The following is a 17,326-nucleotide window of genomic DNA, read 5'->3' as shown; positions in this document are numbered from 1 at the left end:
TCAAATCTCCCTTTCATACCCAAGATTGTTGAGAAATTTATTTTTAACCAACTCAGCAATTTCTTGAACTTAAATGGACTTTTTGGACAAATTTCAATCAGGGTTCCGAACTCATCACAGTACAGAATCTGCTCTTATCAAAGTGCTAATGGTTGAATACTGACTGGGGAAAGGTGTCCATTCTGGTCTCGTTGGACCTCAGCGCGACACGGTGGACGACTGGTTAGAGCGTCAGCCTCACAGCTCTGAGGACCCGGGTTCAATCCCCGGCCCCGCCTGTGTGGAGTTTGCATGTTCTTCCCGTGCCTGTGTGGCTTTTCTCCGGTTTCCTCCCACATCCCAAAAACATGCAATAATTGGACACTCTAAAATTGCCCGTAGGTGTGATTGTGAGTGCGAATGGTTGTTTGTTTGTATGTACCCTGCGATTGGCTGGCAACCAGTTGAGGGTGTACCCCGCCTCCTGCCCGATGACAGCTGGGATAGGCTCCGGCACGCCCGCGACCCGCGTGAGGAGAAGCGGCTCAGAAAATGGATGGATGGATGGATTTAAAAACATGCGTCAGCTCATTTAGCATTTTTTTTTCAGCTCAAACATTAGCAAAGCTAGGGAACTTGTTGTTTTGATAATAGTCGCTCGAGTTAATGCTAACTGGAGCGTAAACCACAACATGCAACATGTAACGTCCATCCATCCATTTTCCGTACCGCTTTGTCCTCACAAGGGTCGGGCGAGAGGCGGGGTACGCCCTGAACTGGTCGCCAGCCAATCACAGGGCACGACCATTCGCGCACACAATCAACAATTTAGAGTCCTCAATCAACCTCGCATGCATGTTTTGGAGATGTGGGAGGAAATCGGAGTGCCCGGAGAAAAGCCACGCAGGCACGGGGAGAACATGCAAACTCCACACAGGCGGGACCGGGATTTGAACCCCGGTCCTCAGAACTGTGAGGCAAATATGCTAACCAGCTGACCACCGTTATTTGTTTATGCATGTGTTCCATACAAGTTCTATGCGATGTTATCAAAAAGGGAAACTATTTTGTGGGCATAAGATTTTCTTTTCCCATTGTGCCAAGTTATGAAATTGGGCATTGTATATAATTGACAGTAAAAATGATTTAGTACTTATTTTGTAATGAAGTATTAAACTTTAATCAGTACCACTAAAGGTACGTGAATTAAATACGAATAAAACAAAACCTATTGAAAACAATAAATGCAAACATAGCTTGAGGCGAGTATGCAAACAGCTTTTTTAAACTTTTTTTTTTTTTTTTACATCCAGTACAGTACATTTAAAGGACAGTTCAGTTGTACTTAACTTTTAAGAGCCATACATTTGCATTTAACCTGCGAGAAAATTTTCACTATTCAGGTATCGCATTTTGATGATGGTTATGGTGGTGGTGTTGGCGAGCCAGCTATTTTTTCAGCTGGTACTTGGAGTAAAAAAGTTTGAGACGCACCAGCCAGTCGACAGTAAACGTGGCTATATACGCATGCGCATTATGGCGTCATTACGGGGCTCAAGTAGATGCAATTACATTTGTAAACACTGGAGGCAGCAGGGAGCGCAGTCGCGACAAAAATCCGGCGGAAGTGACGTTGAGGTTACAACCGCTCAGTGTTTACTATTGGCGACGACATAAAGATTTGGGGGGGGGGGGGGGAAAGACGCCACTTACACGTCCGTAGCTCATGTAACCAAAATAAAAGTTGTCCATGTGAACGACTGGTGCTCGTTGAAACGTGATGGCGGATCCTGCGGTGGCAACGGGCGCTTCGCTGGCTGTTGGCGGGGTGAGAAGCCGTTGAATGCGGCCGAGAGACGAGCGACTTTGCAGGCTAAGCTAACCTTTGATGTACACTACGTTGGATAATAAATAGGAAGCACTATCGCATCATTCGTCGGCGTGAGGAACCCATGCAGTGTCGAGTCGGGCTCAATAAATTGAGCATTTGAAGATACTCTTAAAATGAATTGGCCAAGTATATGTGTAAAATTTGCACGTTCCTGTGCCCCAACACACTCTGATGCAAATCCATCAGCTCATGACGTCATAGACGTAGCCATGAATATTTAGGAACCTCTTCTCGTCGCGATTCATGAACCCTCTTCAAATCGCACTCATTCCGAACTGTTTATTTACGTTAACAGCAGCCATTTATATTTATTATTGCTCCTCCATTTTCTGGACCGCGGGCCGCGGGCGTGCTGGCGCCCATCTCAGCTAACTCCGGGCAAGAGGCGGGGTACGCCCTGAACTGGTCGCCAGCCAATCGCAGGGCACACATAGACAAACCATCATTCACACATGCACACCTACGGGCAATTTAGAGTCTTCAGTTAACCTACCGTGCATGTTTTGGGAATGAATAAAAAAATAAGCAGAGCATTCTGCAAGAGCATGTATCTCAACAGGACAGCTTTAATAAAAAATAGGAGTTCCAAATTAAAATGTTTTGGGATCATAGTTTGTTGTCTATTCACAGTTTCAACTACTAATATAGGCAAGTATGACCATTTTTAGGGGGAGTTACTGACAGATTTTTGTTCTTCGCGGCTCAATATTCGCTTGGTTTGTAGTCCGTAACTAGTGTTGCCACAGTTACCTTGAAAAAGTAACTTAGTTACATTACTGATTACTTGATCTTAAAAGTAACTTAGTTGCTTTACTGATTGCTTGATTTCATTTTAGAATGTTTCAGAAGCTGCCAAGTGGCAGGAATATCACGTATCCACAGTACAAAAAAAGCATTAGCTTAACCGAACCCATTACTTGTCTAATGTACGCCACACAAGTTACAGAATGATGTCATCAATATGAGCCAATAACTTAAATATTCGTGCAGTTGAAGCCACATTAAATCAGCAACTTAGTGCAGACTTGACATGACAACACAGTACAGTAAGTACCTAAATGTAAACAAGCGCACCATTCTCAGTAAACTTCTCTAATCTTAACTGATAGATAAATGGATGCCGATTGTGGTCCATGAAGGCAACTGTGTGTGTGCGTGCTTGCGTGTATGTAATCGTGAAAGTGAGTGGCCCTTTGATATTGGGGGCATACAAACACACACACCATTGCTCCCACCATCGTCATTTTGTTGCGAAGAGCGAGAAAAGGTGACAAGAATTACGCAACTGTTTAACGAGTAAAGCTGTGGGCGATTGGCGGGGGAGAAGCACTTACTTACGTGACGTCAGCCGTGCAGCGCGTCAAACCAGCTCACAGTCCGGACTACAGACAAACTTGAAAGTTCTCCCTTTACATTGTAAATATTATTTAAGATAAGCATTGTAAGTCCTTCCGTGAGTCAGTCCTTATTGTACGGCGATTTATGACCGCGGATTTCGGTATGAATTATTAACCCCAAATGCATTGCGCATTTAACACGACAGTAAAACTGTTTTCTTAATGTGTAAATAAAAAAGTAACAACAATCAAATAAAATTTTTACAAAGGAAAATAACAAAAATCGTGTGCATTTCTTTGCACTTTTATGGTACTGCACCGTCACTGTGCATTGTAGAATCAACAATCACCCCCCAATCGCTTTCTTCCGCTTATTGAGAATTCCGCATTCTGCGTGAACGATTAAATACTCTTGAATGGCTGGACTGCGATTTTTCGAGTCACCAGCAGCCACAAATCAGCACTTAGTGAGAGACATTGATGACTCAAAAGTAACTATTGCTGGTTTGAAAAAGTAACTGTAGTCTGATTACTCTCCCGGGGGAAGTAACCCGTTATTTTGCTCGTTACTCAAAATGGCTGAATTTTGGAGTAACGCGTTACTGGCATCACTGCCTGTAACACGAGGCATTCCAGTTCTAAAATTAAAAGTGTGGAAGAAAATTGGAGTGATACATTTAATTATTTAACCTTTATTTATCCAGGAAAGCCTCATTGAGATAAATCTCTTTTACAAGAGTGTCCTGGTCAGGACAGACAATCTGAAAACATTCAGACAATCTCATAATACAAAAGCGATAAGGTTTAACATTACATATCCGGAGAGAATCAGAATCATCTTTATTTGCCAAGTATGTCCAAAAAACACACAAGGAATTTGTCCCCGGTAGTTGGAGTCGCTCTAGTACGACAACAGAGAGTCAATTGACAGAGAACACTTTGGAGACAGAAAGACAGTCACTGAGGAATAAAGGGTAGCTAGTTATCTGGTAATGTCAGTACATTTTTATTTTTTTTTTGACAATTGTGCAAAAAGATGCAGAGTCCTCTAGAAACTTCGAGCAGTTTGAAAGACTAATATTGCAGTAGTCCGGTGCAATGACCATTGTGCAAAGGGCGCCGAGACTTCAAGCGTGTAGTGCGATAATCTGGGAAAATGTCGATTGTGCAAATGTTGCAGATACTCCTCGATCAGTGTGCAAATGGAGCAGATGCTACTCTGGCATGAGTGGCCAGTATTGGTCAACAACAGATATGCAAATAGTGCAGCGTGGGAGAACATGCACAATCGCTGTCAATTTCCAATAACTATTGCGTTTGGCTGTGACTTAGTCTCCATTTTAAATTTTGGCCCAATGTGAATTTGAGTTTGACACCCCTGATCTTGTATGACCACACTACTGGTATCGGCCGTACGTAGTATATACATGAGTCTAATAGTGATCGAATATATTTCCCGTGCCTTCCCAGCGTGCAGGTGGCAATAAAGCAGCCAACAGCCCGGTGGAGAACTACCAGCTGGCTCGACGACGGACCCTGCAGGTGGTGGTGAGCGCCCTCCTGACAGAGTGCGGCTTCGACTGCGCCGAGAAGGCGGCCGTGGAAACACTCACTGAGATGATGCAGAGTTGTAGGTCTCAATCGGGAAAAAAACTCAAAAAGACACGCCGACACTTCTTTTACTATTGTTGTTCTAAAAGTTCCAAAGAACATGTCTCTTTGTTTGCGCGACGAATAACAAATCTATTTTTTATTTTTATTTTTTAAGATATAACAGAAATCGGGCGCTGCACTAAATCATATTGTGAACACACAGCCAGAAGCGTCCCAACTCTGTCGGATACTGTGGTGACACTCATTGAAATGGGTGAGTCATGCAACGCATGTTGATGATGCGCAGCTCATGCATAAGGTCAAAAATGAAATTGTGTTTGATTGTCTGCAGGATTCAATGTCGACACACTGCCCATCTATGCCAAGCGCTCTCAGAGGATGGTCATCACCGCACGTAAGAAGCCTCATCATATTATCTGTGACGCCGTTGACTTAAACAGGTTGAGTGAAAATGTGCCGGATTTGATGACTTTCAGCTCCAGTCACCAACCACCCGATGACGCCCAAAGCGTTGTCAGCCGGACAGAAGCGTACACACCCACCTCACATACCTGGCCACTACCCGGAATTCCCAGACCCGCACACCTACATCAAAACCCCCGTGAGTCCCAAGTCTCATTCGGCGTACTCGCACTAGGCTAAGGCTGAAGTGGATGTCGTAAATAGACGTACAGTGGAACCTCGATAGAATGGACTAATAGGGGCGGGAGTGGGGGGTGGTCCGATACAGCAGATTGTCCATTACATTTAAGCATTTTTTTTTTCAAAATTGTTTTGTACGTTTTTTTTTCATGGCCTAAATCGCCCAGTACAGTACATAGTTATTGGAAATAAATACAGTATAAAAAAGCTTGAAAAATTTTGAATGTTTCACATTCTATCCAAAGTTACCACGCTGGCGTGCTTGGTCAACGGTGACATTGTTGACGTACAATAAAGTAACTATCATGAGCTGCGAGGAATTAGTGTACTTCCTAGTTCCAAATCCTTTGCCAAAGGTGAATGGCTTGACAAAAAACAACTGTTACTGTACCAAAAATAGCCTGTTCCAGACTCCAAAGACTTGTTTTGTATTCCTCAAGGTAATTCAATGTGCCCCCAGTACCCTTCTCATTCATGCACATATATTCTGTCTTACTTCGGCTAATCTTCAGGAAGGAGCTCAGGGTGGACCCCTGATGCACTCCCACCTGACATATGTTCTTCTGCCCCGCCTGAGCGTGTTTTAAACTGTTTAAAGGTCAGAGGACAAAGATTTACATTTTTTCTTAACTCTAGAACCCCTTTACAAATGACGTCTGCCATTTCGAAGTGATTATATAACAGTTGTTCTTCTCTTCCTTTGGGCTTGTCCTGTTAGGGGTCGCCACAGCGTCATCCTTTTCCATGTAACCCTATCTCCTGCATCCTCCTCTAGAACACCAACTGCCCTCATGTCTTCCTTCACGATATCCATCAACCTTCTCTTTGGTCTTCCTCTCGCTCTCTTGCCTGGCAGCTCCATCCTCACCATCCTTCTATCAATATACTGACTCTCTCTCCTCTGGATGACCATCGAAGTCTGCTCTCTCTAACTTGGTCTCCAAAACATCTAACCTTGGCTGTCACTCTAATGAGCTCATTCCTAATTTGATCCAACCTGCTCACCCCGAGAGCAAACCTCAACATCTTCATTTCCGCCACCTCCAGCTCTGCTTCCTATTGACTCTTCAGTGCCACAGTCTCTAATCCGTCCACCATGGCTGGCCTCACCACTGTTTCATAAACTGTGCCCTTCATCCTAGCAGAGACTCTTCTGTCACATAACACACCTGACACCTTCCTCCACCTGTTCCAACCTGCTTGGACTTGTTTCTTCACTTCCTTACCAGACCCACCATTGCTCTGGACGGTTGACCCCAAGTATTTCAAGTCCTCCACCCTTGCTACCTCTTCTCCCTGTAGCCTCACTCTTCCCCCACCACCCCTCTCATTCATGCACATATATTCTGTTTTACTTAAGCTAATTTTCATTCCTCTCCTTTCCATTGCATGCCTCCATCTTTCTAACTGTTCCTCCACTTGATCCCTGTTTTCACTGCAGATCACAATGTCTTCTATGAACATCATGGTCCACAGGGATTCCAGTCTAACCTCATCTGTCAGCCTATCCATCACCACTGCAAACAGGAAGGGGCTCAGGGCTGATCCCTGATGCAGTCCCACCTCCACCTTAAATTCGTCTGTCACACCTACAGCACACCTCACCGCTGTTCTGCTGCCTTCATACATGTCCTGTATTATTACTTCTGCATGCAGTACCACAGTTCCTCTCTGGGTACTCTGTCATAGGCTTTCTCTAGATCTACAAAGACACAATGTAGCTCCTTTTCCATCAACATCCTCAAGGCAAATAATGCATCTGTGGTACTCTTTCTAGGCATGAAACCATCCTGTTGCTCGCAAATACTCACTTCTGTCCTGAGTCTGGCCTCCACGACTCTTTCTCATAACTTGATTGTGTGGCTCATCAACTTTATTCCTCTCTCGTTCCCACAGCTCTGCACATCACCCTTGTTCTTAAAAATGGGCACCAGCACACTTTTCCTCCATTCCTCAGGCATCTTGTCACCTGATTAGAATTCTGTTGAAAAAGCTGGTCAAAAACTCCATAGCCACCTCTCCGAGATGCTTCCATACATCCACCGGAATGTCATCAGGACCAACTGCCTTTCCATTTTTCATCCTCTTTAATGCCCTTCATACTTCGCCCTTACTAATCATTGCCACTTCCTAGTCCACCGCACTTGGCTCCTCTACTCTTCCTTCTCTCTCATTTTCCTCATTTATCAACACCTCAAATATTCTTTCCGTCTATCCAGCACACTATATTGCAGATATACAGCAGTTAAATCAATAAATATGATGCAGAATGCGCCTTCTGCTTTTTGCATCTAGCGTCTTCGACTCTATCCGGCGCAGTGATGTCACACCAGCCAAACACCCTGTTCATTCGGCGTTCCGTGCTATTGTTCCATGCTGTTGTTCCCGTCCTTGTATATTTGTTGTCGTATGATTTAGCGATGTCACGATGGTTTATAGTGTGGCATTTGGTTGTACAAATGGTTCAGGCAGTGGCAAGAGTTTTTCTTTTGGCTTTCCAAGTGAAAAAAAGAATATACGTGACCAGTGGATAGGGAAAGTCGCCGTCGCTGATGTCATCGGCTGTTTCGTACTCCTTGAACCCTGGGAGCTAGATCCATTCCACACATCCACCATCCACACACAGATGTAATTGTGAGGATTACTCCGCGGCGGACTGATATGCAGTTTGAGGTTCCGCCTGTGGGCTCTGGACTTGCTTTGGGTAAGTCACAGGAGTAGACGAGACCAGAAAAAACCCTTCCGCCGCCTCTGCTGTTTAGAATGAACGGTACTTTTACTCCGTTACACTGATCTAAATCTCGCTCGCTACTTTTATTGATCAATTATTGCTTATTTATCAACTATTTCCTGCGCGAGACTACGACTTCGACTTCCGCATTGGGCGCTGTTTGCGTCAATCCAATTTAAGCGCTAGTGACGTTTAAGTGTAGTTTACCAATCAAACGACGCAAGAAAGTCACATGACCTCACACGTGGTCTTCCATTGGGCTTCCCGGACATACGTATTCCCACTAAATAAGCCTGCCCCGCTGATCGTCGTGCGTACGTGGCGGCCCTGTTGGGAAGGTCGTCCTTACCATGAAGGCGACGGCGTGCTACTCGTGTTTACATTTCGACGAACAAAAACAACAGCTTCCGTGTATTATAGTATTTGTCTGGCACTGTCTGCCCAAACGGGGATATTTCAGCTCACGTATAACTTCAGAAAACACCGTGCGGTAAATTGCAGATGTTTTTTGGGGAGTTTTGATTGCTCATACACACACACACACACACAGCAACATCAGAATTTGCACATTCACGTTTTATTTTGTAATTATTATTTTATTAATTATTGATGTTCATGCCGTGGTAAAAAAATAAAAAATCAGAAGTTACTGACTATTTACTCAATACTTGAGTAATAATTTCACTTTGTACTTTTTACTCCAGTAATTTTTTGGAGGTCACATTATTGTCAAGTAGCACAGTACTCTTACTTGAGTGGAATGTTTGGCGACTCTCCCCACCTCTGGAGCGGACATCCTCTTTTGCTACTCTTACGTTTAAGCAACATTTTTGCTCATCAGATCAGCCAGCGTCGTATTTGTTGCGCTGGTCTTTTGTATTTTCGCGGCCCTGGTCGCGGTCCCACAGGAACCGCGACGCACACGTAACACTGGCGACAAGTGCTGATCCGGTAGTACATCTTGTATTAATTAGGAAACGCAGCTACAATTATCTAATTAGTTTACGGATGTTAACGTTAAATGTATTAAGCGACGGAGCGATGTTAAATGGCCCAAAAAAACTGAAAACTGTGGGTGTGTACGCTTCTGTCCGGCTGACAACGCTTTGGGCGTCATCGGGTGGTTGGTGACTGGAGCTGAAAGTCATCAAATCCGGCACATTTTCACTCAACCTGTTTAAGTCAACGGCGTCACAGATAATATGATGAGGCTTCTTACGTGCGGTGATGACCATCCTCTGAGAGCGCTTGGCGTAGATGGGCAGTGTGTCGACATTGAATCCTGCAGACAATCAAACACAGCGCTTATCCGAGGTCGGGTCGCGGGGGCAGTTGCTTTAGCAGGGACGCCCAAGACTTCCCTCTCCCCAGGTTAGGGTTAGGGTTAGAATTCAGAAATGGCCAATAAAAACAGAAAAATATTGTACTTAATATTTTCCCGGAGGATGCATTTGGAATTAGCCTTTGAAGTTGGCAATAGTGAAAAATGAAGTGAACCAGACAAAGATTTGAGTCGATTCTTTTCCAGAGTGAGAGTGCTTAAAGAGGAGGATGCTATTGATGTGGCACAGGCGGAGATGGGCCTGGCTCAAGTTGGAGGCCAAAACAAAAAAGCAAAGAAATGACGCAAATTGAATTCTAATCTTAAATTTGTACATCATCATGTACTTGAGCGCTGTAAATAAATGTTTTTCTGCGTGAAGAACATTTGTTTATTTCGCCTTATTGTACTCTTCAGAGTCTTCCAGATTGCTTCATTTATGTTGAAATCAAAAGAAATCTCCGCGGGGGCTCGGGGATCCCCCCAGGCGCCCCCCTCCCTTACAATGTTTTTTTTGGTCACCTTTTTCACGCCTTTGGTGTTTGCATGTCTGATAGTTAAAGTTACCGTATTGCGTTTTGACTGCTTTAAAATGTATCTTTGTCTTATTTTGTGCAGACAGGGTTTAATAGTTAAATGGGTGTCGTTTGTAGTTGTTCATCGTTAAATGGGTGTCGGTTTTAGTCATGTGTTTACTGCTGGTGGCAAGCTGGTACCCATACTGAGAATAGTTAGTATGATGTAACATATTTACTAGGCTTTACAAGATCAGGATTTCTGGGGCCGATCTGCAAGCGACACAGCGGTGCGAAGAAAAGTTGCCCTGCCTGGTACGCACGTGTCATGTATCTGACAGTGAGTTTGGGAATATGAAAACAAACGTGCGCAGAGTAAGATCATTTCTACGCATTTATTAGTGAATGAGGCCTTTTGTCCTTTTGTTATCCTAAGGCATAAAGGTCGTCGTCTAAGTCATATTTTAACATTTCCAGGGAAAAAATGAGGAAAAATAACAAATACAACAAACAAGAGTGTAGTTGCCAAACAATTCAACCTTTCAGGATTACCGTGGCCCGAATGACTGAGAATCTGCACAGAAATAAAGAAACACTTTTTTTTCCGCAAACACGTTGGCGTAGTGTGCCAGTGAGTTGAAAATGACTTGGACAGCTATCAGGGTTCCTATGAATAAGTAGGCCATTTGGTTGAATACATTTCCAGGTACACACACAAAGGTCTTACAACAGCTCTATTTTCTAAAAAAAAATAAAAATAAAAGAAGATAAACATATTTTGAAGGAGCTTGGAAGCACAGCTTCAATGTTTACGTGAGAGTAAACAGGATTGTATCATAGTCTCGGGGAATACTCGACTGATTCGCTGAGAAAATTCCATCGACACCCTTGGAACGTCTCGAGTCGTTTCTGTCAAAGCATCGTTCCTAAATGAATGCCAGGAGCAAACATAGCAAACTGACAGTCAGATTTTCTGATGAGTAAACGTCAAGTACTCTGAGGACAGAAATGTATGAATTGAAAACGATTTAATCATTTACTTTATTTGCTGATTACAACACCTTTGATTACTGGAATGCAGCTGAGGAATTTGGGGGGAAATGAAGAGACCGAAGCGGCACAAAGAGTTAGCAACTCTGTAAGTTAGTAAGGCTCCGTTGCAGACAAGAAGGAGAAGCCCGAGAGCTTGCATCAACCGTCACATACCCCGAATATGTGTGTCATAGTAAGAACTGATTTTCATTGTCATACCTGTGGTTGTTATTTAACATTGTCAAACTCGAAAATCGGAGTCCTGAATAGCGTTTACGTTCCCTTAGAAAGTTAGGGGATTGGAATGACTCTTCATAGTCAAGCCCTCAAATGTTGCAAGAGAACAGAAATCCTTTATAAAAAAAACCAAAAAAAAAACTTTGTTTTGACTACAATTTGTTGGAAAGTGACCAAGGTATAAGAAGGTGAATGTCCTTCGAGGTGTACAATTATCAGGGATGAAGGAAGTTTGCAGAGGTAAGTCCTGCGTTCTTGCCTCCACGTCTACTCAAATGTCACTTTTGACTTTTTTCCGAGAAGTCTGGAAATTTCAAATCTGAATTGTGTAGGAACCCCGAATTGCGCTCTTAGGCTCACGATTTCTTCTTTCTGTAAGCAATGGGGGAAAAAATGTATTAGTGAAAAAAAAAAAAAAAAAGAAGCAGATTTTATTTTACGGCCGCATCGTGCAGCATCACCGCAAAGTAAAACAAACAAAGTTGTAGTCATGTATGCGGCGTCGATCGGGAGTATGACCTCATTTGACCTTGAACGCGCCTCGGTCCCAGCCGCCCTCCGCTCACACGCTCGTTCTCGTCTCCCCAGACGTTTCGCGAGCCCGTGTCGGACTACCAGGTGGTGCGCGAGAAAGCGGCAACTCAGAGGCGGGACGTGGAGCGGGCGCTCACACGCTTCATGGCCAAGACCAGCAAAACCCAGAGCCTCTTCAAAGACGACATCACCACCTTCCCGCGTAAGTGACGTCAACCCCGGCTGAACCTCATTTCTTTATTAGCGACCTCCTCGCTCCTCAGGGTTGCGAAGTTTTCGGTAAATTTGCACGGGGCATTTTGAAAATAGGGAAGGATGAATGGCAAAGTATAGTATTCAAGCATATGTACAGTATCAACATTTTGTTTTGTCAGACATTTGTAATACAATTAAAAGATTTATTTGATGTACAGTGGGAGGAAAAAGTATTGGAACCCTTTGGAATTTATTAACGAAACTACAGATCGTCCAAGAGCTAATCGGGGTCGGTTGTGAGCCGACCTCGAGTCCAATCAATGAGGCAATATCGGAGGTGTGGCTTAAAGCTGCTCACGCACACACGCAATGTTAGAATTGTCTCTTTGTCAAGAAGCATTGCCTGCCGTCGACCACGCCTCACTCAAAAGAATACCGCAGCAAAACATGCAAGCGTCAAAGTCACTGTTCCACTTGACGTGCTTCTTTTTGGTGAAACAAGCCCATGTTCGAAGGAGCAGAAAATCCTGGAGGCAACCTTTTTTTTCCCGGTGGTAGAAGAGAGTCTCCGCTTTCTTTCGCTAGGTTGCTCATAATGTCACAGAACACAATGTTCTGTGGGTCTTGAAAGATGCTGGGGAATGGCTGCTGGCAACGAGGGCAGGACGACTGTTTTGAAAAGGGCTGCCAGTCAGTGAGGTGAGAGCCAAGCTTGACTTTTCAAGTTCCTGGAATTTTGCAAGCCTGCTCCTCTGTGCACAGTTAGGACAATTGATATTCTATTTCTATGGCGGCGTGAGAAGAGCTTCCGGGTCGCAGAGAGAGAACCGAGACCCGCCCCTCTAATTTGCACGTGTTCTGCGTTGTCGTCAGTGATCGCCGCGCAGCCGAGCGCCATCCCTTACCTCGGCGCCCTCCTGCCGTCCGAGCTGGAGCTGCAGACTTTGGAGGAAACGGACTCGTCGGAGCAGGACGACCAGACGGACGGCGATATCGCGGCCGGGAACGTCATGAACGTAAGCCGCCGCTCCTCTCGTAAGCGCGCAATGGAAAATTTTTTCAAAACCAGACGGCCATTTTGCGAGGAGGTCATCGTGAAAGGATGCACGATAACGCTCTTTTCCACTGTTACCGATAACAATAACGTCTTCTCCGAACCCATTTCTATTTATTTATTATTTTTTTACTTATATCAGGGGTCTTTAACAGTTTGCAGACCAAGGACCCCCAAACTGATGGAAAGCTGGAGCAGGGACTCCCTTCCTTCCGTATTTTCACAACCATATTGCGCACCGTATTAAAAGGCGCAGTCTCAGTGACGGGGTCTATTTATTTCTGTATTTAACACATACATAAGGCGCACCGTATTATTGGGCGCAGGCATGCTAAAACATCCATCCATCCATTTTCCGAGCCGCTTCTACTCACGCGGGTCGCGGGCGTGCCGGAGCCCATCCCAGCTATCATCGGGCAGGAGGCGGGTTACGCCCTGAACCGGTTGCCAGCCCATCGCAGGGCACATACAAACAAACAACCATTCGCACTCAAATTCACACGGGCAATTTAGAGTCTTCAACGAATGCATGTTTTTGGGATGTGGGAGGAAACCGGAGTGCCCGGAGAAAAGCCACGCAGGCACGGGGAGAACACGCAAACACCACACAGGCGGGGCCCCGCGGGGATTGAACCCGGGTCCTCACAACTGTGAGGCTGACGCTCTAACCAGTCGGCCGCCACTGGGGAACAATTTCGTGGGAAAAAAATTCAGTTGAGTTCGATTTATAAGTATTTAACAATGTACTCACGTTACGTTTTGATCAATCCTCATCCCCAAATCCATCAAAGTCCTCATCTTCTGTATCCGAAATGAACAGCTGGGCAAGTTCTCAATCAAACACGAGTGAGTCTCGTTGCCGTGCGGCTCCTCAGAAATGATGGCGGCTTTTACGAAAGCTCGAACAACAGCGCAAGCAGACACGTTAGCCCGAGCATCCGCAATCCATTCGCAAATCGTGGCGTAACTCGCCCGCCGTTGCCCCCTCGTCTCAGTAAAGATGTGTTCGCCATCTGTCATCCGTCGCTCCCACGGCGCTCGCAACTTCACTTTGAACGCCCTGTTTGCACCGATGTCCAGCGGTTGGAGATCATAATCCATTGGTCTTCCGACTCGGGCCACCTCGCCTTGTTTCCGCGGAAACTCAGCTTTGTCGTCTTGACTCGGCGAAGCTCGTTTTCCCGCTTCCTCCACTTGCGAACCGTGGATTCGTTGATCTTGAATTCTCTCGCGGCCGCTCGATTCCCATGTTCCTCCGCGTCACTGATAGCTTCTAGTTTAAACTAAGCGTGTCTCTTCGTAGGTGCCGTTTTCGACTGCGGTCAAGCCAGCCTCCACTCGTAAAGTAGCAGTCAAGCCAGCCCCCCCTAATTTTGTTCATACTAGGCATTACGGAAATAGGTCGCCAACTGGCGGCGAAAGCTACCTTCAAAATAAAAGCTTCCCAATAATACGGACGTCAGTGCTCTTCGGTTAAGGAATGCAACCAGCAACATTAATTTGAATCTTGAGATACATTAAAAAATGTAGTTTATTTGATATCTTAGGAAAAATAAATGGTAAATGGACTGCACTTATATAGCACTTTATCGACATCATCAGAGTGCCCAAAGCGCTTTACAAAGCCTCACATTCATGAACCAATGGGCGACTGCTGCCAGGCCCACTGGGAGCAAAATAGGGTTCCGTGTCTTGCCCGAGGACACTTCGACATGCGGACAGTCGTAGCAGGGATTCGAACCTGTTCTACCTACTGAGCCGAAGCCACCCCGACATAATCCCATTGGTATTGCGAGAGAAGTCCAGATCTGTGTGACAGACCACCAAGGACTCCCCTAAAAGAGGTTTGATGAAGATCTGATATTGTATTTCAAAATAAAAGTCTCCGAAAACTAATAAGCTACATTTTTTAATGCATCTCAAGATGCAAATTAACCTTGCTGGTTGCATTCCTGAGGCGGTGAGGTCCTGATGTCACCCATAGAGTTGCCAAAAGCGCGCAAAAAACTCTGGAAATCGTTCAGGCTTCCAAGAAAGTGGTGTTATTCAGCCCAGTGCTTCTCTAGCTGGGGTCCACGAGCTGTAACTTGGGGGTCTGCAAAAAATCATTTGCAATAAATGATGTGCGTCCATAAAAAAACCAAAACTCAAGTGTCTTTGGTGTTCTCACCAGAATCGCTCAGTTGTCGTGAAAATATCGCGGAATAATGAAACTCTGAGTGGCGACGTGACAAGATTTTCCAAAAGAATGACAAAATGCCGAGTCTGCTCGGAACGGCCGCTGAAACCCGAGTACAACACACACAGAATACTCAAAATGTGATAATAGCTTGCACAGAAACCTCGTTGAAAATCTGGTCCCAAAACTACTATTTTTGTCAGTGCCGATACCGATTATTAGTAGTCGAGGAGGCCAACAACCGATATTTGGAGCTGATATTCAGTTGCAGTTCAAAGGAAAAATCTTGCTGTCAAAATTCTGAATAACAACTCAAATTTTAAGCATGTTAATTTTTTGGTCAATTTTAGACAATAGACATCTTTGTTTTAAAATCCTAACAAAAAGTGCAGAGTTCCTTGCTCTTATGAAGTTCAATAAAAACTTGAATGAATAGCTTGTTTTCTACAATAAAGAAAGTTTTCCAAAGTTTCAGTGTCACTGAAATGTTAATCTTTTACTTTGTTTTAAGTTCAAACAAAAACAAAAACGTGCAGGGAGTTCCTTGGGTCAGCAGGATCTCTTATAAACTTAGCTGAAAATGAAAACAAATATTTACCCAGCTTTAAATTGGGGGAAAAAAAAAAAAAAAAGGCAAATGCCAATATGCGTCAAAATACTGCATATCAACCCGGTTGATAATCACTCTATCCCTTCCAAACACGCTTTCAAATTTGAGTAAAACTGTAGAACTTGATTATTTCTCAACATCTCCTTTAACCTTTAGTTCCGTCTGCTACTCAGGTAAGCCCGTCTCCAATTGGCTGACGAGTTTCAGTTAACATTATCCACCAATAAACTGGTACGGGCTGAAATTCCCAGGGAGCCGACACGTTGAAAGGAGCGTGACGTTTCAAACGACATCATTGGCTTAAAAAGCGCAAACGCAAGGTGATTGGTGAGAAGAGCAGTAGACAAGGTCGTGCAATTGTGGCCTCTTGTCACGTTCCTATTAAGAGGCAACCTTCAATTTTGTAAATTTGTGGTTAGTTCCCGTTTATCCAAATTCCTGACTTTGGTGACCCTCACGCCGATTGGTGTTTTCCAGGACGACCCGGTGGTGGACAAAGAGAACGCCATGCTTCCTCCAGGCGGCGCCATCATGTCCACGAAAGGCAGCGAGGACAACGTGATCGACAACCCGTACTTGCGGCCGGTCAAGAAGCCCAAAGTGAAGAGGAAGAAATGAGCCTCAGCCACACAGGATGCGGGCAAGCCTTCAATTTTTTTTTTCTTCCACTTCCTCCGCGGAGGACCGCCAGGGTAACCTGGATTCTCCAACTCAAGAGAACTTTAGTTTAATTCCATTTTTTGCTTGATTTCTATGAGCACTCGTTTAAAAGCATCATTTTGTAATCTGGTGACACAAAGCTGCCATTTTGTGAATAAAGTTTTTTTTTCCCCTTTTTAACCCTTTATTAGTTGAACTCATCAAGATGGGTTCTGCAACCGTGGGTTATTAACCTGATTCTCTCGTTCTTAAATGATCCCAAACTGCTTTTCGTATCGTCTATGACTTTGTCTTCTCAATTAAAAGCACAACTGATATGACGTTTGAGTTTGACCAGCTCTCAGCTAGATAAACTATTTAGTTAGCTCGCCTGTCTTGTGGGTTTTGCAGTGAGAAATGTAGAGAGACGTTGTTCGCTCTTGATTCGAGTTGCAGTTCTCGATTTGCCGACTTTATCGAAAACATTGTCCTTGAATCCAAATTGAAGCATCTTCAGAGCTCCTTTCATCGCATTTCGGTGGCCCTACACGGAGAATTTTTTAAATTTCATTTGAGCAAAGGAAAGTGAAAACCCTCCTTTCCAAAAAATGGCTCCGTGTACGGCCACCGAAACACGAAATGCGTGGATTTATTCATCTTTATTCATAAATAGCACGATAGTCATTCTTTTTGTGTGTGTGCGCGTTGAAGTTTTTTCAAAGCCAAATGTTTTTAATCCACTGCAGCCTTGCTTTTCACTCGACATTTCCTGGAGCCATTTTTGAAACCATAAGCCCAAGTGGTTTCATGCTTCAC

The 17,326-nt window shown here is 44.4% G+C and overlaps 1 protein-coding gene across 1 annotated transcript; it reads left to right on the top strand.

Moving 5' to 3' along the window:
* Window positions 1–1,634: 1,634 nt before the first annotated feature.
* Window positions 1,635–16,706, top strand: taf8 (TAF8 RNA polymerase II, TATA box binding protein (TBP)-associated factor). The gene is made up of 8 exons (XM_061694295.1): window positions 1,635–1,807; window positions 4,678–4,837; window positions 4,976–5,074; window positions 5,153–5,215; window positions 5,298–5,422; window positions 11,888–12,035; window positions 12,902–13,044; window positions 16,349–16,706. Exons 1-8 carry the CDS (start codon window positions 1,760–1,762, stop codon window positions 16,487–16,489), a joined length of 927 nt encoding a protein of 308 aa, XP_061550279.1. The 5' UTR covers window positions 1,635–1,759; the 3' UTR covers window positions 16,490–16,706.
* The last annotated feature ends 620 nt before the right edge of the window (window positions 16,707–17,326 follow it).

This window comes from Phycodurus eques, chromosome 1 (assembly GCF_024500275.1).
Source record: "Phycodurus eques isolate BA_2022a chromosome 1, UOR_Pequ_1.1, whole genome shotgun sequence".
NCBI lineage: Eukaryota > Metazoa > Chordata > Actinopteri > Syngnathiformes > Syngnathidae > Phycodurus > Phycodurus eques.
This window is presented reverse-complemented; position numbering and strand designations above follow the sequence as displayed.

Bases quoted from the DNA above. Each gene is read 5' to 3' on its own strand.
- taf8 (XM_061694295.1), top strand. From the start codon at position 1,760: ATGGCGGATCCTGCGGTGGCAACGGGCGCTTCGCTGGCTGTTGGCGGG. The intron at 1,808-4,677 runs GTGAGAAGCCGT...GTGCCTTCCCAG, and splicing joins CTTCGCTGGCTGTTGGCGGG to CGTGCAGGTGGCAATAAAGC. The intron at 4,838-4,975 runs GTAGGTCTCAAT...TTATTTTTTAAG, and splicing joins CACTGAGATGATGCAGAGTT to ATATAACAGAAATCGGGCGC.